The following is a 22868-nucleotide window of genomic DNA, read 5'->3' as shown; positions in this document are numbered from 1 at the left end:
TGGCGGTGACGTGGGAAAGAGGAGTGAGAGTTGCGGGGGGTTGTCAAGCCTATAATGCCTGCAACAATGCAAGTAGTAGTTATATTGTGGCATGAGTGGAGAGAACAAGGAGGAGTAAAATGAATTTCAAGGAAATGAGTGATCAAAATATACTTATTCTTTTAAAAAAAATAAGGATTTATGTATTGCTGCTGGATGGAAGGGTCATTTTTGGTCATCCAGCCATTCCAAGTAAATCAGGCCACATCTGCAATGCTGTGGCATCCAAACAAGCAACAGCACAGCCCAAACATGCAGGGAAAAGATAGCTGGAAAAGATACTCTTGGGGAAGAGAATTTTGAGAACTCACAACATCTTAAATGTTGCCAAGAAATCCTCAAAAATATTTCAGCCATTTCTGGCAACAGCTGAGAAGTTACATTTCCCTCATGTTGTCATCACTGCAAAAAACACAAGCCAAGACAAAAACTAAATCACTCTTCCAAAGACTGAGTTATGCCTCCTATTAAGGAGAAGAACAAGCTCACTGATAAAAGACGGAGATGATGCTAGTACTTACCTATAACCTGCTTCTGCAGAGAGAACCACCTTGGCACTTTGGGACAGGAGAAAGTACTGTCATGTATGTTTATGAAGTCTAGTTCATGTGTCTCGTCAGGTTACAGGGATGAGAGCACGACAGGGAACACAATCGCACAATAGGCACGAATCTGATTCCCCTTCCTTAACGTCGCCAGTGCAAATGAAAAGAAGAAGTTGTACATCATGTCCCTCTGCTTCTCGTTTCCTTCATCGTCAACAATCACTTGCTGATCACTTATCCCCAGTTCACCTGAACTCAAAGTCATCAATTACAGGCTGATCTTTTAATCTGCTACCAAGAGGGTTTGTCAAGGAGTGCACTCTCTCAGTGAATGTCCTCATTGATCCTTGATCATGTTTGATCATTCTGTTACAATGGGAAGCCAGTGAGGGATCACGTCCTGTTTGCAATATTAGAAACTATCATTTAATAACAAACTGTGGCTAAAACTTCCTTAAAATCACTAACCAGTTTACCTTAAGCTGAGATGCTTTTGGCACACACACTGATCCAGACGAATGAGCTTCCTGAGCGCTCGAATGCCAGGAACTACTTTGAACCTTTAGCTGGATCAGAAGGTGCACATCTAAAGCCAATCGTGTGTCTGTTATGGAACAGATTAAAAAGTGTCCTTATCTGGATCACTTACAGCATCTTAAATGTGTCTGCTCTTCTGTCTCCACAACACACTACATCTGATATGCTTGTTTGCTTCACTGGCTTGGCAGAGAAAACAGGCACGTTTACCAGCCGTTTGACACTGTGGCTCTCTGTTGCACTCATTGCTATTGTCATTGGTTATCATTCCTCTTTTCCTACCAAGCAACATGGCCTCCATCTTCTTGCTTTACTTCTGGCCTGCCAAAAAAAAAAGAGAGTATAATTTACAAACCAAAAAAAAAAAAAAACATGAGAATAAAAGGGAGTGTCACACTGGATCCTTGAGAATTTGGTGCTTATTATCTCAGAAACAAGAGTCGCAGTGTCTTGCTCACATTCCACTTCAAACTTTGTTTCTTGAGGAAAAGTCAGTGAACTGTACAGGGCACACCTCTCACACCGCCAAGATAAAACTTGTCCTGCTGTTTTGGATCTATCCAGATTCAGCAACGCATACTTGAGTAATTGTTTAGCAGTGATCACTGGAGCCTGTAATCTGCAATATCATTTCCAGATCTTATTAATATTTTCTCATCAGAATCATCACAGCTGGACACGTTTTTCAGTGAAAATTCATCTTTATTGATACCATACATGAATTATCAGACAGAAACCTGGCAAAAAATATAGTTATAAAATCACCTCTATGGTGAGGTGCTACAGGAGCCAGCTATGGGTGCATCACCATTTCAGCTCTGTCTCACATATCACAAACCCTTATTCCCTAAATTACGTCAACTTAGGAAACACAGGCTGTTGAAAAGTTACCCCTAGATTCACTTCTGCGGCCCGCTAAGTGTATACACCATAAAAGTAGACTAGGGGTGCTAGAGACAATCAATAAGGATTTAAACACACAACAGCCTGCAGCTCACTGTGGATTTACCAATGGCATTTCTGACCGGTATAATGGTGGAGGAACCTCTGACTGCATGGCCCCTCCTGTCCTGGTGCTCTGAGAGACCCCTGCTGGGAGAGTCTGCACATTACAAGCCAACAGGGGTCAGCTGGGATGTCAGTTGATGAAGAAAAACCAACGAGTTACACCATTTTCCATCACATATGCATAAACAGGAAACCCTGACAGAGCAGTTTATGGTCAAGCCCAGTGAGTCTTTTCTTCCCAGAATGTATCGTCAATGGTCAGCATATTTCATCATTAATGAAATATTAACTTTTTTCAGTTATAGATTTAAAATGCAGCTGAAAAAAGAAATCCACCCAATGCATAACAACAACAACAAAAAAAAAAGAGATATGATTAAAGGTTTGGGCTAATTTTCTTAAATTTCACTTAAGGTTGTGCCACTGTGGCACATTTTTCAGCATCTGAGGAACACGAGGCTCTTCATCAGACGGTGACTCACCATAAACAAACAAAAAAAAGACGTCACGGAAAATAGGATGCCTAACATTTTTCTCTAAATGTGGTTATTTGTCGGTTTTCAGTGGATCTCGTCACTTTTCGGATAGACCAGGAACCTCCAACAGCAGAAGATGGCTATTAAATATCTCTTTAATGCGAACATACTGAACCATTGCAGTAAACAAGCCAGAGTGACCCGTGAGCCGCATGTCAAACAACACAAATAACAGAATGACCTCTATGAGCATTAACTGACTCCACAGCCCCACAAACTCCTCCATATATATCATGAGTATTGTACAGGTGGGTGGGACCTAAACAGAAAGTCAGTACATAGAAAAATAAATACAGTTTGCTAAAATGAGGGTAAAATTCTTTTATCAGTGATTGTACCATTAAAAATCACGTTTAAAAAAACTTTTAGGAGGGTTTTCATCTCTTTACATTAGATTGAGTGTCTCATAGTTCTAGGGAGGAATACATAGAATAACTTTTACAGAAATTACTACCTAAAAATATACAAGCACAGACACAAACATGAGGAGTAAAGCCAACAAAATGATTCTTCATAAAACATAAAACAGCACAGTGTAATCAATATCTAAAGAATCTTTACATGTAGCTCCTTGGTCTGCAGCTTTCTTAATTGTGATTAAAAACATTTCTGGGAAACTTAAGTTAATACAAAAGTCTTTTTTTTTTCTTATTTTACAATCCTGTCAAAACTTGTTTTTAAAATATTTTTGAGTAGCAAATTTGAGAAGTTTTCTGTTACTATGCTCTCTGAAGAGAGGACCCCCAGATAGACATTTCGAGACAAAGCAAACAAGTCAACAGATCCAAACCGGGCGCTTGATGGAAATTTAGTGGGGAAAAGTGGTTTCCAGTGTGCTGCTTTGGACTCACACCAAACAGGATGTCGTATTAGTATTAAACACCATCCTCGCTCTCCCCCGACCTGTTTTCTAGCACTGAAGCAGAATGACCTGGTGACAGCGTGATGTCCGACACAGATGGATGACGTTATATCAAGCACAGACTTACATGAAAGTTATTACCATCACAATAAGAATGATCTAACAGCAATACATATACATTAATATACTGCAGGTTTCAGATGTTTTACAGTTCTTACATTAGCAATAATAGAAAAGAAAAAAAAAAAAATACACCGTCAATTCATAAGAAAAATAGATTGGAGTTAATAGTGGAAAACAGTGCAAAGAATATTCTGGGGTGTTTTTTGTTTGCTTGCTTGTCTGTTTATTTTTTAGAAATTGTTTACAAAAATAAAAAAAATTCAAAACAAGTCTAAAACATAGAAAATGAAAACACACTTCTGTAGCGTCTGGTGCTCTGGTCCAGACATGCTGCGTACCACCTCTCTCCAGTACCTCAATGTTTTATGTTGCAGGTGTAGGTGTGTGTATCAGTGTGTGAGTGAAGTGTGTGTGTGTGTGTCTGACTGTATGTATGTATGTGTGTGTGTGTGTGTGTGTGTGTGTGTGTGTGTGTGTGTGTGTGTGTGTGTGTGTGTGTGTGTGTGTGTGTGCGTTTAAGATTTAGCGTAGTGGTTCTCAACTCCGGTCCTCAAGCTCCGGCACTGTACAGGTTTTTGTTCCAACCAGGTCCTACAAAAACAAATGATTGAGTTTTTAAAAACCGAACGTTGAATTTTGATACTAGGTGCACACAGTTTTCTGCAGCCTGCAAAAAAATAAGTTAAATGATAGCTAAGCATTTCTTCCCTGTGACATGAGCACAACAGAAACAACGAGGTGCGTCGTCAAGGAAAACGCACGCCTGAGAGACCCGAGGTTGGAACAAGAACCCACTGACATGGTCGCCAAGGCGAGCACTCGGACAACAGGACACATCAACTTTGGCTCAAACGCGGTGGTGAGCGATGATGGGGGGTAAACACACATGCACACACACCGCCACCCCCCAGGGCTCACCACACCTCTAAGAGGACTGACTGGAGCCGAGCAGACAAGGGCCAAGGCTGAGCACCACTGATCATGTGCAACAATGTGAGGGAGCGAGTGGGATTCTGCTGACACTGTCCATCATGTGACCGCAAAGAGCTTCATCAGTCCGTCAGCTATCGTCCCTTTCCCTAACCAATCTCCTTTAGTCTTAAAAGTAAAATAACGGAACAAAACAACAAAAATTAATTGAACACAAGTGCTCCAGGCCACCCTCCCTGACTCCTCTCCCTAGTGGTGGTGGCTCAGGTGGATTCCAGTAGGTTTTTAAGCATTGTAAAGGGGGCTGGCTGGGACCTCAGCACTCTACTGGGAAGACTGGGAGTTGTCATTCTTGCTCTCCTGACTGGAGGGAGCCTTGTTGTTCCAGGGCGAGTGTGCCCCCAGTGCAGGCGAGCTGTTGAAACTGTCCTCATCCTCCAGGCCATTCGCCCCATCGAACTGCGTGTTCTCCAGCCGCGTGATCAGACGCTCGTCCTCGTCACCAAACTCCCCTCCCATCAGAGTGGGCTCTCCCACCATCATCACGTCCTAAAGGGGACAGCAAGGGCCGGTACATATTATCCCCATAATACAGGGGGGTGCGCGGAATGACTGGCTGCACGGGCGAGTTGTAACTGTAGTTTTTTTTTTTGCCTATGTTCTACGTGCGATCTAACTTGGTTCAAGTCCAGCGTTACAAATGAAATGCATTAGAATTGATACTTCAAGCTAGGTTTTAGGGGCCAAGGGACCCCTGAGTATTAAAACCCTGAGGTATTAGAGTGCTCTCACTCTGAACCCAATCACAACAAGACAATGTGTTGTCCGGGCATCTACCCTGACAGTTCAGTGGTCCATGCGGCCCCTGAATCCCTGCCCCTGTTCCGAGAACCAGGGTCGAGGGGCCCTCCCTACTGGCCAGCAGTGGGCGTCCCTGATCCTTGAGTGCTGCATCAGGGGGGGTTTTCATTCCACCTCGGGTCTCGTTCGTTCACTCAATCAAGCAACCAAGTAAGCAGAGTCAGCAGTGCTGTGTGAACCATGTGCTCTGATAGACTTAGTGGTGACTAGAAGTTGATTTAGAGAGAAAGCCTAACTGTCCCACGGAAGATCAGAGCAAGGTAACCCAACCCCATGGCCCCCCACCATGTACAGTACTCCTTAAAGATGGAGGTCACTTGTACCTCCTCTACAAACCCATAAGCCTGTGGCCCCAGAGGACCAGGGACTGCCCATCACTGGTTCACATCAGGGGGTCTACTAACTAAATCTACTCATCCTCAGTAGAATTACAGAAATCAGGCCCCCCCCCACCACACCTGAATCCAAACCCCACCTCCAGAGACTCCCTCAGCTATATCTATCCTGAACTACTCCTAAACACACCAACAGCCCCAGCTACCACCCCCTACACCCACAAATAACGTTCAACCCTCCATTCCTTCTTTCTAACCCCTCCTCCCACTATCTGCCCCCCCTCCTCCCCCTCCTTGCCTTGCTCAGCTGAACTTGGAGGTGCAGATAAAGGTCAAGTAGATGTAATGCTTACAGGTACCTGGCTGGAGAGTGAAAAGCTGTTTGCTGGGCTCTTCTTTTTGCTGTTGCTGTTGTTATTGCTGCCTCCGCCGGAGCTCACGGTGCTTCCACCGGACACCTTCCTTTTCCGCCGCTTGTTTGGAGCTTGTCTGGCTGGCTCGGCTACAGGCGGGGAAAAGGGGACAAGATATGTTCCGTAATCGAGTATCTAAAATCTCTACGAATCAGCTGTTCCTTGGTCTGCTGCTGATAAGGAACTTTAGTGCAGCTGGATTTGTTTGCGAGTACTTAATTGCTAGGCACTTTCAAAAGGAGAGAGATAGATAGACGTACTTTATTGATCCCCGAGTGGGAAATTAACTGCATAAATAAAATAAATACATTGTCAGAAACATTAGAGGAAGAAATAAATGCAACAGAAGGAATATAAACATCGATGCAGAAAGGTATTTAATGCATTACCTGGAGGTGCTACCATTCTTTGCCACTTCTGGAAGAGGCAGGTCTTCAGGCAGTCTCTGGGGCTCAAGCTGTAGGTCTTATGCCTGGACATCAGCTCTTGCATGGGCTCCAATATCACACATAGCTTTGGGGTAAACAAAAGAGGAAGCAGGTTGCTGCATGTGTAGCTGAAGTTAATCTAAATGGCTGAAGAACAACGTGAAAGCAGAACATGGTCGTGATGACTTTTGCTTACACGGAGGTAGTTGAGCGTGGAGTTGGACAGCCCACATCTGGTGATATTTTTAGCCAGCTGATCGAGCATCTGGGGATCCTGAACGATTGGGTTTAAAAGGAGAGGTGAATAGGTGCAGCAAGTAAAAAATATGTGCGAGTGTGTGGTTGTTGTCAGTCTGGGACTCACATGCATAGCCAAAATGCTCCTCGGTAGGACCTCTCTGTGTTGTCTGATGCTGAAGTGCCACGTCTTGATCCTCATCATGTCGTCAAACATGAACTCTAGGTACAGGCGGCCCTCCACACAAACCTTATCCACGGGGAAGAGATCAAAGTCAACAGAAAGTGGGAGACAGAAGTGGGGCTGTGCGTCTTTTTCAGCCAGCGTGACATTAACTGTACCTGTGTGAACATGGGTTTGCCGTTCTGGGTCACCATAGTGCACTGGTCACAGTCGAGAGACACAAAGTTACTGTGGAAGGACTCCTTTGGATGCTTCAAAACATAGAACAGCTCAGTGGCGCCCCCCTCGAAAATACTCCGAAAGTATCGTGGAATCAACGTCCTGCCGATGGCTGCAGACAAACACGACGATCGTATCAATAAAGTCAAATGAAGACATGAGATGATTAATAAAGTGATATTTGAATCACCCACGTAGAGAGAGTGAGTGGGTACAGTTGGACAGAATCTGACACAGCCGTGGAAATGATAAAATTAAGGACATGCATAAAGCAATAAACAGTTATCCAAAGATAAAATTAAAGTAAATTTGAAAGATATAATTCATCTTTATTGCATTATGTTATATTAGAAATTTGAATACGAGTTAAACATTAAGACGAAACAAGTCCTCAACAGTATTTTGCTCTAAAAAAAGAAAATCTTACTGTATCGTTTGGGTCCATCTTCCAGACAGAAAGTGATGGTGAGCATAGCGTCATCCTCAAAAAACTCTGTGGTGAAGGCATCCCACCAGAGATTGTCACAGTCCTTAAAGAAAAGGGAGACCAGTTACTCTCAGTTTTCCTGCAAGAGTGACGTCTAAGTTAGATCTACCTTTATTAGTCCTGCAGCAGCGTCACAATAGCAAAGTAGAGCATTGAATGAAACAAACAATAAACTAGTGGGCAGCATATAAACAGGAGGAGATATAGAAAGTATGTACAATTTAAACAAGAGGAACTATAAAAAATTAGGAACATACACAAAACAAATATTATTTAAGTCTAACAAGAAGAGGACACACAGTATATACTTCATGTTTTTCAAAAACAAAAGGCATTGTGTTAATTACCTAATGTAACTTTCCAACTCTTTTGGAGTAAACATTTTCAACACTAAACAAACTGTACTCGTCTTCAGTGCAGTCGGGTCAAGAGTTTGTGTAAACCACTGGAAGTTTAGTTAAGATTAAGTGGGAACAGATGTGCATGCCTCACGATAGTCATCCACATTAACGCCAAGGGATCTAAAGATCAGCAGATGAGTACAAGTAAATGTTTAGATGGTGCCGCTGAGGGGACGAACTTTCTAAATAAGACGATTCAGACACCAGGCGTTCTGTTGGACAGTGAGAATCTAGTTCTGTAGTGAGAATCTCTCCATCGTACTAACACTTGTGTGCATGTACTTGTTGTGGTCTGCAGACTGACGGTCATATCACATAAAAAAAAAAAGCATTGCTCATAACATCTAATCAGCTGTGTGGCTGGGCACATAAACAGTTGGCACTCCAATTATATTTTAGCCAGGTTGATCAGATAATCCTATTAGAGCCTGAATGTAAATGAAGTCAGTGAGTTCTGTGGCTTAATTTCCCACAAAATCCCTAGCATGGTTAGCTACACATAAACAGCAGCTGGGGGGGGCAAAATCTGAAAACATGGCAACAGTAAGTAGTTCACAGGAGATGCAGAGTGCAGCACCGCAGGCTGTAATCAGAACCAAACTGAAAATCAAACATTAATCCTGTGTTTCTTTGCAGCAACAGTTTGGCGTCGGCTTCCTGTAACACTCCGTGTGAGCGATGAAGCGACTCTCACCTCTGTCCAGTTCTGTAGCCTTTTGTTCAGCTCATATATCCGGTAATCTGTCTGGTTCCCGTACGGTGTAGGTCTCCTGTGACAGAGAACAGGGCGATTCAACGCTCTGCAGTTTGAGCTGCTTATCCACACCCATGGTGCAAACACACACAAACACACACACACTGCAGTCAAGAGCAGCTTTAAGTTTATGTTGAGTCAGGCAACATGTTTGTAGAGCACACAGCATACATACTTTATTAATTACTTCTGAAACAGGAAAAACCACAACCGTGTGTTTGCTGTTCCAGCCTCAGTGTACTCACCCCATTCCAGGCTCCATGTATGACGGTGGGTACATGGGTGTTGGCCTGGGGGGGGGCAAGAAATATGAAAATCAGCAACCATTTTCTAAGAAACATAGTGTGTGTCCTTTTAGTACTATATGGTAACTGTATTAAATACCTCCACCTCTAAATCTTGATCTTACAACAGCAAAAAAATACCACAGGTCAGCCAATTATTTAGCACAAGAGCCTGTTTATCTTACAGGACTTTCACATCAAAATCATCAATAGAATGATGAGAGAAGGACAGGAAAAAGTAAAGTTAAAGTATTTGGCACTTGCAACAAAAAGGTGTTTAAACTGTTCAATGAGAGGAACGCTGCAGGTTTAGTGGGACATCCGACACCGTCACTTTTAATTGAGCTGCATCTTGCTTTTTCTATTTTGTTTACCTTTTTCAGGCCACATTTTAAACCAGTCTGCTTTAGTGAAGACAACTTTATATTAATATTACTACCAAATGTGGGGAGATCAAGCAGTGCAGTCTAAAGAATGGGCTATAAAACACAACAATATAATAAATATAACAAATAACGGGTAGAAATCTATAAAAACAACATCTAAAAATAGACATGTTGCATATTTAACATATCTGTGTCAAGACAGCGAATTATAATATCAAAAGTAAAAGGGAGACATCAGAAAAGCAATAAATGACATGATTTAATGACTGAATTAATGCAAATGGCGCCCTAGTTTTAGAAATCTCTTCCTTTTTGCAGAGCGTCTTATGTGCCGACAGCATAACTCAGACCTACCCCACATCTCTGTCCAGCATAGCGCCTGGGTGGAAGGGGGGAAAGCTGCCGCCGTTGGGGGGCTCCTTAGGAGAGTACAGCTTGAATGACTTTGACGAACAGCCTGCACACAAGCGCACAGCAGAAGAGGAAGAGGAGGAGGAGGAGGAGGAGAGAGAGAGAAAAAAAAAAGAGCAGAGATTTAGAGGAGATTAAGATTACTTTAGATTTAGCTCATTCAAATCACAGCATCATCTAAGTAATCTAATGTCGGATGATTTTGTTGAGATTTAGTCAAATAAAAGCACTCTGCCAAAACAATTTCCTGCAGCTTTCATTATCTAATGCATCTTCAATCTGGTAAATGGACAAGAAGACAAATCATCACATGGAAAAACAGCAGCAGTATTTATTAGCCTGCAGAAATCTGAGAAAACAAGCAGTGAAATGGGGGAGATACAAGCAGAGGAGATGGTCTGGAGAGTTCTTTGTGCGTGTTCTTGTACCATCTGTACCATTATAGGGAACCCTCTTCTCTGCATACAGCCCAATGTAATCCTAACCATGCTCTGTGTGTGTGTGTGTGTGTGTGTGTGTGTGTGTGTGTGTGTGTGTGTGTGTCTCCCCCCCTTTAGTTGCCTCTTCTACCCATCCCCCCACTCGCTACCCTGGCTGTTGTTAACCCTTGTCTGCCCGGATAAGGCATTCATGCTCAAACAATTCAGGGCTCTGAGAAAACATCTATTCTGTGTCGCTACTCGAGGAGACCTCACACAGACAGCGGCTGCATGTAATTAGGTCTGACCAAAGATATCTTCTACCCAAGCGGGCAGCGGTGGGCACTGGGATGTTTGAGGAAAAACAACTGCTGGAAATTTGACCCAGGCCGGCCCGGCACAACCACCCTGCAGTTAGCGGACTTCTTTTTTAGCACAGATGCAGAAAGAATGTGAAATGAATTACAGTAATTCAATGTGAGGTGGCGATACACTCATAATGGGGTTAACGGATGCTGGCAACGTTGAGATCATTGGAAATACTGATCCTGTATTTGCCCCCTTGGTGGTGTTGTTTATACGTGCCCTGCTTGTAAATCTGGTGATCCCAACGGGCACCTGAAGGCAGCATAATGTTAATTTGTTACTCTGACTTAGTTGCAATTTATGCACAACATAAATACTGTCAACGTGGCGTATTGTACCAAATTAAAAGCAGCACGGGGGGAGAAACACGAGCCACTCCAAAGCCGGATCAAACCCAACAGAGCTGTATTTTTTTCAGATCGATGCCCAGAGACAGGCCACTCCACGGACGGTAATAGTTGAAGACAAGACAAATGCAAACAGAGGGAGAGAGGCATGAGTTGGGGTTAAGTATGCCCGTGTGAACTCTGATCTCTGCGGCCTCCTTCACAGCCCAGTCGAGGCTCCATGAACAATTACAACCACAACTCCTCCTTCATTTACGCGCACCCCTTTTTCCTCCTCGACTCAGTACACAGGAGAATCGTGGCAGGTCATCCTCTCCCCTCAGCGACTACGAGGGCAAACCTGCTCAGGAGCACCCAACAATGGAGCTCTATGCTTTACCTCTGACCTATAGCCCCCCCCCCCCCGCCCCTGACACCACCAGCTCCAGACTGCATTCATCCCCACATTACAAGCCTTTGTTCAGCTGGTGCACAAGTTCCACTGCAAAAATTAACCATGTGCATTTTACGTCCTCTAAATTTAATGTACATTTCTCTGCTCTCTTCATGTGGCGTCTCCACAGCCTGATGCATTCTGCAAAAAAAAAAAAAAAGCTGACACAGATATTTCTCATATTGAATAAACACCACCACAGACTCAAGAGAGGCCCGGTCAGCTGCATTAAACCCATCCAGTGTGCAGAATATCTACAGATCACAGCTCTCATCCATCACAGGCATCACATCATGAAAAATAAAGCAGGCCAGGGTGTAACATCTTAGTGTAACACATCCAGAGGGAGGCTGCACATGACTAATACAGACGGATGTGAGCATCTGAGCATCCTTTAATAGAAGAACCTGCTAAATATCAGACAAGAGCCGATGATGCATGGCCACCCTAGCAAAGGTTAACTTCCCACAGTGGGACTTGGGTGCAGTTTAGTCCGCCCAAACTGTTCACTGCAAACAATGGAGCTGCATCCAGAGACTGGCCCTCAGCCAATAAAACACCCAAAGCGATGTGCATGCTTGCACCGCACACCGGCGTCAACTTACTAAGCTCGGCCGGCCTTTAAAATTAAAACCAGCATCCATCCTGACACAGAGGAGCAGGCGTAAACTGAGCCGCAGGGCCGCATTCACGGACGGGTGCCATTGCTAAACTATGAAACTAGCTTAGTTGCTAAAGTGCCGCTAACTCAACCATCCGTGTTTTGGCTCCTCCGCGAGCACTTTGAGCTTCTTACCGTGAACCCAGAGGAGCTGCTGGAGGAGCGTGGCTGTTGTGTTTGTTTGTTACCTGCAGAGAAAGGGTGGCCCGACACCTCCGCTCGGTGTTTCTCGCCAGCTAGCCTCGCTGCTAGCCGGAGCGGCCGGACGGTGAAAGCTCCGGCTCCGTCCGCTGATCGCGCAGCCCGGCGATGCCCAACAACACGGCAAGCGACGGAAAGTGAAGCACCCCGGCTAGATCCGCTGGTTCCCGTCAATGTGCAGTCCCCAGCTGTGTGTTTTTAATGTCATCTGCCTGGGGGACGGTGCTACTATCTACAACTACTCCAGGACCCTTTGTTCCTGCCAGCCGAGACACGAACAAACAAAGGCCCCGCCTCCTCCGGGCTCCTCCGCCCATCCCGGCTCTCAGACCGGCCACACTCCGGCCTCCCTCCCCGGCACAAGTACGGGCCTCCAATTTGTCTTGTCCGGGTGCCGTGTGTGCAGCAGGGGCCCCCCAAGAGCGGCACAAGGTGGGCAACAGTTTCCACCTTATTTAGCCTCCTATTTATAGCCATAAATGATGTTATTGCACAGTCTGATATCTTCACTGGAGCTGCTACTGGCTGCATGCACCAAAGGGAAATATGGCTTTTATACATGCATGAGCTCAGTTACTCTGATTTATAACACATTTTTTTTTAGAAAACTTTAGGATCTGCACTATAATTCAGAAGTGTAGTGGGTCTGAATGATATTTTCCTGTACTTAGATTTATGAGCTACACGCTCAGATGCCACCCATGTCTGTTAGGTGGACGTGACACATGAGTATAAACATAGATTACATTAAATATGTTGCAAACATAAACAGCAGTCACAGGACTGACTTGTTCTCCAGGTTGGATACGGGAAAGACATGAAACGAAGTTCAGTCATCAACCAGAATGAAACTAGTAATAACTTTCAGCCAGTTTAAGTTTGTGCATAAGTACATAGAAAGCTGAATAATGTTTTATCTTGTGTTGTAGATGTTTATTGTTGATGCTCCACCAAGTGTTATATAACATTTAGCCATTTTCTTTGCACCTATTATCTTAGAAAAAACCGAGGAAGTTCTATAGACCTTCAATATATCTTAGCACATTTTAGGAGGAATAAATAAAGGTTGATTTTCAAAACAATAGATGTAAGTGCAATGAAATTATACGTGTCAAACTCCTGCCACAGATCCAAAACTGGCAGGATTATAAAAACCCCTGAAACTCTGTAGTATCTCAGAATATTTTTCCAATCTTAACATTTATAAAACCAATGCACGGTGAGGGCGCTGAAATCTAATTCAGTTGTCCAGACATGAGAGGAATAAAGTGATGGCGAGGTAAAATTATATTTGCTGGGGCTGCAGGAACTACGTGAGCCCGTGCTGGTTACCCTGTGCTGTACAGTCTGTCCTGACCTTAACAATCCCAAAATGAAAAGAAATGACTTGCATTTGCATACCCTGTATTAAATCCACAGAGTGTGATTCATGACTGTTTACACCATTCAGCAAATGCGTGACAATAACTAGTTACATAACTCAAACCAACTTTGTAAGGGCTTATGAAAAGTGATCGACTTGCTCACAGACTCTGATCCTTTAGACCACAGTCCTAAGCTTGTCATTATGCAAGTGTGCAATCTGCGGCCTCATTTTTAATCAATAACCGCTCCACTCTTTATGAATATATACTGTATTCGAAGGCTTGAGAACCATTTGTGGTCTCAAAGTGCATTTAAAGCTCAGTTTCTTGAGTCGTTCACTTGAGCTGCCAGTCAATTTCATAGAATTGTATAAACCGGGAGACAATACAATTCATGGAGCGAGTAAAGGCATCCGACACACTGGTCTCTCTTTGGTCACTGGGCACATAGAGCAGAGATGTGCAGCATCTGCTGCAGCTTGTGTTCACACTGGAGGAGGACGCCACAAAGAATATCTGCTGTGAATTGTGTCATTTAAACAAAACGCAAACCTGGAACTTCACGTCGTGACAACAGCTGGAGTAAATGTCTTTCAGTTTTCCACTTCGTCAGACGGTAAAAACCTCCTCCTGGGTAAAGTATCTGTGGTCCAGGAAGGAGAGGAGCCGCTGTACTTATGACAGAAACTAAATTATGAAACAGCTACAGGGGGAACAAAAGAAAGACAAAAGCCTTTTGTTATAATATGGGCCCAGATGTAGGATTTCTTGTTGAAAACAATGAGTCCCCCCGTTCTGCTGTCTGTTCAGTCTTGATGGACAGACACAAGGAGAGGTGTGATAGAACAGCATCTCCCTCTGCTGGCAAATGCTGCAAACATCTGCCTCATGCTTCAGGGCAGAACACAGCACAAGACAATAAAATGGACTGCGTCCGGGAGTTTATACTGCACACTATTAACAACTAAAATAGGTTTTATTTAGGTAAAGAAGTCTGAAATCTATCATTTCATGCAGTTAGATCTACAGCTTTATTTACTAATAACTTTTACATGGTGTTTGTAGTAGTGCTTATATTATTGAGACTTCTCTGCAGCATTACTTAATAAAACTATAGATGGACCAAATGGATTACGTGGCACAAAATATGGGCTGTTCACTTCCATAGAAGTGTTTACGTTCCCAGAATTGAAAGCTCTTATCTGTATGCAGTAAGGGTCACATTTAGTAAACACACACTGGCAAGTAGTGCTGACAGGCAGTGATAACATTAAAAGGCAGAATCTGAATATAACGTATCATATACACGAGAATTACATCCTATTTTAGTCACCCGGAAAACTGGTCTTGCACTAGACAAGATCTGATGTACCCGCTTGTATTTATAGATCCCTGGCTCCTCTTTGCATACTATTTTACGCAGAGACAGACTGCATAACATTCCCACTGAAATAACTTATGGATATTAATAATGTGGTCTCTAATACAGAAAAACAGAGCTGATTTTTAATCGGTTGGTTAAATACTGAAATATCAGTAGAGTTAGCCAACTTTTACACTGAAACAAACTGACCTTGATGAAGAGGCTGAGGTGAGCTGTAAACAAGTTTAAAGTAACCTCACACGCCGACCACATGTAAACATGCCGTGTTTGTGACAGCGAGGGCGAAGCAGCAGTGAGGAAATCTGGGCGAACAGCATGTTCAGATTCCTGTTTCTGCTTTTCTAGACGCCACAGTGGAGTCAGGGAAACTGTTGTGACATCTGACTGGTCGTGATAGCAACAACGGAGCAGACAGAGCTAACACAGCCTGCACCCAGAGGATGCTGCTGTGGCTTGACGGGAGGAAGTTAAACGGCATGTGTTCAAGATAAGTTGACGGATAACAAAAGAGGTCAGTGATCTGAATCCAGGCAGAAGTAGCCAGTTCCTAAGGTACGGCACAGATGATCATCCGGGTGAGGTTTAAACTATGTTATTTATGGCTTCCTTTGTTGTGCTATCATCCAGGGAATTAAATGACACGTTGTGAAAAAAATATCTCAACTAAAATCATTTGAAATGAAAATCCACCATAAATGTACACATGTATTCTTATAATATTCTCTTTTAGCACAACTAAGTTTAATGGCTTCCCTTAAGCTGAACAACAGAGACACAGACTGCAGTGATGCTGTTATTTAGAGGCTAATCTTGGAGCCGCTCCACAGATAGTGAATAATGAAACAACTATGACACAGCACTTGATTTTACTGGAATACAGGCACTTACGGAAAAACATTCAAAACAACACTCATGTCACAGTTCAACCCCTGATGCTCTGGGAGGAAGTATAAATGAATTCCGTGTTGCAGACATCCCTTTAAAATGTCAATATTTGCCTGGATTTTTATCCACTTGATCAAATCTGCAGAGTGGCGTTCACAGCCTCTTTGCCCAGTTCATCTTTGTACACCAACCAGTGGGTCAAACAGGACTCAAGAAAGAAGAAAAATAATGTTAATCTGCTTGATGGTTTTGTGTAATGTATTTACACAACAGCCCTGAGCCGTAAATAGTCTTGAACCCACACACTTGTACATGCACAGGTGGCACAGAGATGCAGCACAATGCTTTCAAACAACTCTGCGGCTGTGCTCACACCTTTTGTTTTCAACGCAGCTCTGTTTCAGGCTGAGCACTGCTACTGTCACCTTCTCCCTCAGTACCAAACCGGCTTTCATGTTTTAAAGACTCTACAGCTTGCATATTCCTCACAAATAAAGGTGCTCTTTGATAGAAAACCGTTTTTTGCCTTCCCACACATGTAGTTTTCTCCCCATCCTCCCCCCTTCTCTTGGCTGGGTGGCACATGGCAGCTTTCCTCTGCCATCCCGTCGGCCTGCAGCAGATGTGACATCACCACAGCTCGTCTCCACTCCGCGCCCCCCCCCCCTCCATCTCTCTGACTCCCCAGCATCTCTGTCTCCCACGCATTCCTTCTTTCTCTCAGCCTCTGCACACACAGCCATTTTGATCTAGCAAACAAGATCTGAGAGACCTACGAGGGTAGACAGAGGAGGGGACGAGGAGAAGGGAAGAAGTGAAGATTTGAGGAGGGAAAGAAAGAGACACAGGCTTTCAGCGCAGTGAGATAAAGCGGAGGCAGTCGTGGTTGTTGTGTAACGGTAATCAAAAAAGCCCTGGCTGTTTGGCTGCCATCTTGGCTCTGCTTTAAGTCACTTTTCTCCAATCAGGAGCCATGTGACTTTCTTCTGCATGAGGTAACACCACTGTTACTGCAAAAGGCAGCGAGCGAGGGATGAGGGAGTGACAGAGAGGGAGAGAGAGAGTGAAAGAGGAAGCGGGGGAGAGAGTGAGAGATGAGGAAGGCAGAAATGGGAGGGAGGGGTTAGAGTGAGATGGGTGAGAGACGGAGAGAGTGGTGAGCAGAGGGGAGCGCATGCTTGAGTGGGTGCATGTGGAGGGGGGGGGGTCTTCAGCTCACAGGCAATCTATTTTTACCATTTAGTCTGAACAAAGGATGTGATTGGCTTCATTGTGTTAGGACGGATCTCCTTCATGCAGGGAACAAAGCCTTAAAAAGGCTGATTCACAGCAAAGTCACAACAACAGCAGGATGTCACCGTGTTGTTAATGAACTAGACAGACGGGAGAAGTCTGTTCTTTATTATAACTCACATTCTGCACACACAAATACGCTCATTTCAGACTCCTCTGATCCATAATGCTCTGAACCATTAACAAAACAAAGACCGGGACCAAAGGAAAAGACAGAGTGATGTTAGAATAAGAGAGGATTTGTTTTTTCCAATGCAGAGTCTCACACAAAGGATGGGGAGGATCTTTCATCCACCAACATACAGGAATGTAAACAAACCAGCCTTCAAATATAATGATTTACCGCGCATGCACAGAGACCGAGAGAGCAACTGCAAACCAGTGTTGATCAATGTTGCTCTGTGGTATCTGAGAGATTCGCCAGCCTAAACGTGCCCTAGCAGGCTCCCTCACGAAGGTGTGTGCGTGTATGTGCATGCCTGCATGTGTAAACTTGCATGTGTGTGTGTGTGTGTGTTTGAATGTTGGTGCGCAACACGAACACGGCAGAACTCTGTGCCTCGACTTCTTTCCTGGTACATCCTTCAAAAACATGTGGATGTCATTAAAAGTTTCTGCTCCACAGCAAAGTCTGTCAACAGAGGGAGCGAAGGAGGCAGAGACACTGGAACACTACGGGAAAGGAAGCAAGATAGCAGCGTGGAGAAAAGATCAGAGACGAGAACATCAAGCGGAGGCCTCTCTAATTTTATTCCATCTGATAGCCGACTACCAATGAATCAGAACAGCCCCATTAAAATGATACTGACACCCTAATTCAATCTGGCCTCTCTGAGATCCCCCTGAGCAGATGCTGCGATTCAATTTCTATCTGTTACTTGCTCCCTTGTGCTGCACGGGGCCCGTCCCCTGGCACTGTGAGGCTTTCACTGTGCACAAGGCAACCGTCTCTGAAGCCTGCCTGCTCTCACTGGGGTGTCGTTAAAGAGAAATGGCTCCAAAGTCAAAAAGGATCAAACACTCTATGAGAGGGAACAGATTATAAGATCTAAATGATAGAAAACGACATTTTGCTTGCCAAAGACTGACATGTGCAAATAGACTCAGACAGTTTTCCTTTCACTTGCTCTGACACGGTAACACAAGAGCAGAGTGTGGACACTGGGTATCAGTGAGACTCCATAACAATGCTAGTAAAATATATCTTATGTAACCGTTATTCAAAGCTCAAGAGATCTCGAATAAAAGCCAACTATAACAATTGCATAAGAAAGGGGAGAATAGAGGAATGCAAAATGCAAAGTCACAATGACAAAGAGCTGTTTAATATCCAAACAGCAGCTTAACTCCAAGCATTTTCAACTCTTAGTCAAATCTTCTTAAATACCCTCATTAAACTCATCAAGAGAGACCAGCTTTAAACCATTTACAGAGAGTAAATTGAAGCACTTTCGCTTCGTTCACTTCTGACACATGGGACAAATATGAAAAACAATTCCCGTGGCAGTGCGCTGTGATTTCCACCAACTGTTCCAGAAGTATATACGAGCACAGACGATCAAGAGGCAGACCTATAGTGGTCAGGCAAAACTGGGTGAAAGAGTGAAAAGAGTCAGCGAGTGAAGTACTTATTGATATCTCAGCGTGTCTATGTGGAAAAACTCAAAGAGACATTGATCTGCTGCACAGCAAGCTAGCGTGAATGCGAGGGTCTGCTGAACAACTAAATCCAACAGTGTGGTAGCTTCAGTCTATAACCTTGTTTTAGGACATGTGTTGAGAGTGCAGCGTGGCTTCACCAACACACACATGCACACACAAACTCACACTCCCACAGCTTGACAGTGGCCCTAGGCGGCTTTGCAGCACTTTTACATAAGTCATCTTTCTGACAGCACCACTGAGCACGGAGACGGAGCAGAAAAGAGGGAGAAGAGAGGCGAAGAGGGAAAGAGGGAGAGCAGGCACTCACCGGGACAAGCACAACCTCCAACAGACATCTTCTCACATGTTGGGCTCTGCTCGGAACGAAACAGCTGCACTCAGTCCACACGCTGCTCGCATGGGCTAACTCTGAGGAAAACAACACAGACAGAGGGGTGGAGAGATTAGAGGGAGTGGTACAAAGCAGGGCATGTACACCACAACTACACTCCTCTCTCCCTGTCAGAGGCAGGAAGTTGGCAGTGGTGCTCTAGCTGCATCATTAATAGGCATATTGCAACACAAGTGGGAGGGAAAATGAGAGAGAGGAGCGAAATAGGAAGAAAGAGCCTTTATGGTATGTGAGACAGGAGTAAGCAATATGGACTAGAGCGAGGGACTGTGTGTGTGTGTGTGTGTGTGTGTGTGTGTGTGTGTGTGTGTGTGAAAGGGAGAATGCAAGAGGGAGACAATTACAGCAAAGGAGAGGAAAAAGAGAAAATGCACAAGGTGTATGTGAGTGTGTGGCAGTGATGCATCGTCCATTTTTGCCCGGTGCTGCTGTGGGAGATAAACACACTCACTAGGAGCCCAGAGGCAGAGGGTCATTACTGCCAAACAAACACACACTCACACACACACACACACACACACACACACACACACACACACACACACTGCCTTATGTATGACAGATTTCCATCTCTCTTTTTCTCTCTCTCCTTCTCTCCTTCCTTCTGTTTTTCTGCTGCTGAGAGAAGACTAGTGTTAATCACTACAGACAGTATCGATTAAAAATGCAAAGCCCACCTGGAGCGCAGGGACACAGGAGACCCATGGGAGGCAGGCAGAGCGCGCATGTACAAACGTGCACCCGCTCACTAACAGGAGCTGCACTGTAAACAGTCTGACTCGACTGCAGACTGTTTGCCCAGCAGCCTCTTCTCTCACTTTTCCCACTCTTTTCTCCTTTTTTAATCTTACTTCGCTCTGTCAATTCGATCTCCTCGCCCTGTTGATATTACCTGGACCTTTCTGCAGCTGGACGAGGCCTGATGTGATGGTGTTTCATTTCCTTTCCCTCCTCCACCTCTCTGGTATCCCTCCTCGTTCATCCTATAAGTTCTCCTGGCTCGAGCGGGCCTGTTCTCCGAGCCAATAATCTCATAATCTCACACTTCGCTACACAAACACACAAGCACATAACTGACTTCCGTGAGCTGGATGTCTTTGTTGCTCTTGTACTCGATCCCGTCGGCTGGATGGATGACTTACAGCTATTGTGACTGAATGCAAAATAGAAAATGTGTAAAGAAAATACACACAGACGTACACATACTGTATAGCTGTTCCCAAAAACAGGGTGCTTGCACCCCAGGGGGATACCCCTGCAGTTACCACAGGGTGTGTGGAAAGACTGTAGAGCAGCCCAACTAATGTCACAAAATAAAAAAAACACAGTTTGATTAAAAAATGTATCCACGTATTGAGCGATCGTAAAACTTATACATGTTACAAGAGAGAGCCAGCATACAGGCAGAAAAGTCTGGAGTTTTTTAAAAGTAAGGGATAAATGGTTGAAATAGCTGAAAAGTAGTGAATAAACAGTTGAAGTAAATGGATAAATGTGATGGGAAAAATGGTGAAAAGCTAAAGTCATGGATAAAGCAGGTACATGTGATAGATAATGGACAGATTAATGGATAAATGGGTAAAAATGTGTCCAGCTTCTGTCTTATCCATGTACAAAGCAAACGTGACTGCTAAATAATATCTACTTTTACGTCATTAATAGCATTAAATACCATCCGGTTTAAAATAACTTCATATACTTTGATGGATTATGTTGATGAAGAGGTACTTTGGTTCGTCTCATGAGGCTGTCGGGGGACGTCAGACACATAAGGTTGGGAGCCACCAGTCTAGTATCCCCTGCATTAAAGGACCCCCCCCCCCCCCGCCTCCAGGTGACCTTAGATCTCTGTTGTCTGTCAGTCACAACCAATACACCACCAGAAGACAAACAACTGTCTCCAGTGAAACGGAAGCTGACAGGCACATTCCCCACACACCAGCGCACTGGCAGAGGCATCACAGTTAAATGTCATACACTGTGTCAGACACTGTTCTCAGGACCAAGACACAATGAAAAACCCTGCGGGCCTCCTCTTCTTTTCCCCTTGCTTGTCTTCTCCCCCTCTTTTCATTTCCCCGTCACACACTTTTTGTCTCTCTGTTTGAACAAGCTCTGCCTCTCTGAGTCCTCTCATCTCTCGCTGCTGCTCTGTCACCGTTTGGTCTTCTGTAGGTCGCGATCTGCGGGTTTGACATTTACAGAAGATTCTGCTACAGTAAAATGGTGAACTCTGAACAAAGGCAGATATGAGAGAGATAGAGAGAGGCATCCCCGACACTGCAAGAGAGAGAGAGAGAGAGAGAGAGAGAGAGAGAGAAGAAATAGAGGGGGGGAATGTGAATGTGATTTGGGAAATGGCTTCTGTTTCCAGGAGCGATTACGCTTTGAAGCTGAGCACTTCACTACTGGCTGCACTCTCAGGCATGCTCTCTCTCTCTCTCTCTCTCTGCTCTCTGCTCTCTTCCTCTCACTCTTGCAGATACAGAGATTCCCGCTCTGTCAACACATCCCTCAAAACGCAACCTGAGAATAATGAAGTTCCCCCTGCGTTCACCTCCGTCTCCCCACTGTGGAGACGCGCAGCAGCAGTTCCATAACATTATGTGACAGACAGAAAAGTGCCCGCACGCAGACACACTAACTGCCAGATACTGAAGCACTAATACACTCCTGGTATGTTGTCCGCTGACAACACTTGCTCACATGCACTGACAACCTTTTTTCTGCCTAAATTCCCAACAAAATGTTTGAAAGGCTCCTGGTGGCAGCCTTGTTATCTCAGGTGAGTTCATGCCATCAGTGCTTACCTCTCAGCCTTTTGTCTTGCAGCTGTTCTGCGCCTCCACCTCCCTCCCTCCTTTTCTCCTCTCCACACTCTCTCTCACAGACTAACACTCTTAAACATCCTCCATCTCAGCGCTTACCTTTGTCTTTCCTCTGCGCCCACGCTCGCTCAAAAAAGTCCAGCCGGGTCAGCCGCGCACAGGAAACCAGGCTGCGCCAGCAGAGAGAGAGGGAGGCTGTGATGAGCAGATGCAGATAGGAGACACAAATGGAGGGGGGGGATCTAGCAGTGTGCAAATTGGATGATGAGAAGGAAGGAAGGAGAGAGGGAAGGAAGGAAAGAAGGAAGGATGGAAGGAAGGAGGAGGTGGAGGTGGAGGAAGAGGGGGAAAGGGGGGGGGCAGCTCTCAGCTGCACTGGTATGAATATGACGCAGAGGCAGCAGCCAGAGCCACTTCTCCTCTCCTCATCTCACTCCTCTCCAGCCCCATCCCTCCATACCCACCGAGAGAGGGAGGAGAGAAGGGGAGAGAGGGCACTGTATCCATGGCAACGGCAGAGCAGCGGTAGGTAGCAGTTAGGAAGTATGTTGGGGCACAGTGGTGTTCCTCTCTCCTCTCTGTCTCTCTCGCACACAGACAAGCTCATAAGCCGTTCAGCTCCCACAGATGTACAGTACACAGGCTCTGGTA

The 22868-nt window shown here is 44.7% G+C and overlaps 1 protein-coding gene across 5 annotated transcripts; it reads right to left on the bottom strand.

Annotated features, from left to right (window-relative positions):
* Positions 1-1802: 1802 nt before the first annotated feature.
* Positions 1803-19448, bottom strand: ldb1a (LIM domain binding 1a). 5 transcript variants are annotated; one of them, XM_070840698.1, is made up of 11 exons: positions 19306-19445; positions 9924-10026; positions 9145-9189; positions 8840-8915; positions 7685-7787; positions 7197-7369; positions 6982-7104; positions 6814-6891; positions 6579-6702; positions 6130-6278; positions 1803-4241 (listed from the first exon to the last, which is right to left on the bottom strand). In XM_070840698.1, exons 1-11 carry the CDS (start codon positions 19331-19333, stop codon positions 4188-4190), a joined length of 1056 nt encoding a protein of 351 aa, XP_070696799.1. In that variant the 5' UTR covers positions 19334-19445; the 3' UTR covers positions 1803-4187. The 5 variants fall into 5 exon arrangements, with proteins under 5 accessions (XP_070696799.1, XP_070696800.1, XP_070696797.1 ...); XM_070840699.1 differs by having other exon boundaries at positions 6136-6278; positions 19306-19443; XM_070840696.1 differs by lacking the exon at positions 1803-4241 and adding an exon at positions 4253-5129 and having other exon boundaries at positions 19306-19448.
* Positions 19449-22868: the final 3420 nt, after the last annotated feature.

Source organism: Pempheris klunzingeri, chromosome 12, assembly GCF_042242105.1.
Source record: "Pempheris klunzingeri isolate RE-2024b chromosome 12, fPemKlu1.hap1, whole genome shotgun sequence".
Classification (NCBI taxonomy): domain Eukaryota; kingdom Metazoa; phylum Chordata; class Actinopteri; order Acropomatiformes; family Pempheridae; genus Pempheris; species Pempheris klunzingeri.
Note: the sequence above shows the minus strand (reverse complement) of the source record. Positions and strands in the feature narration are given on the sequence as shown.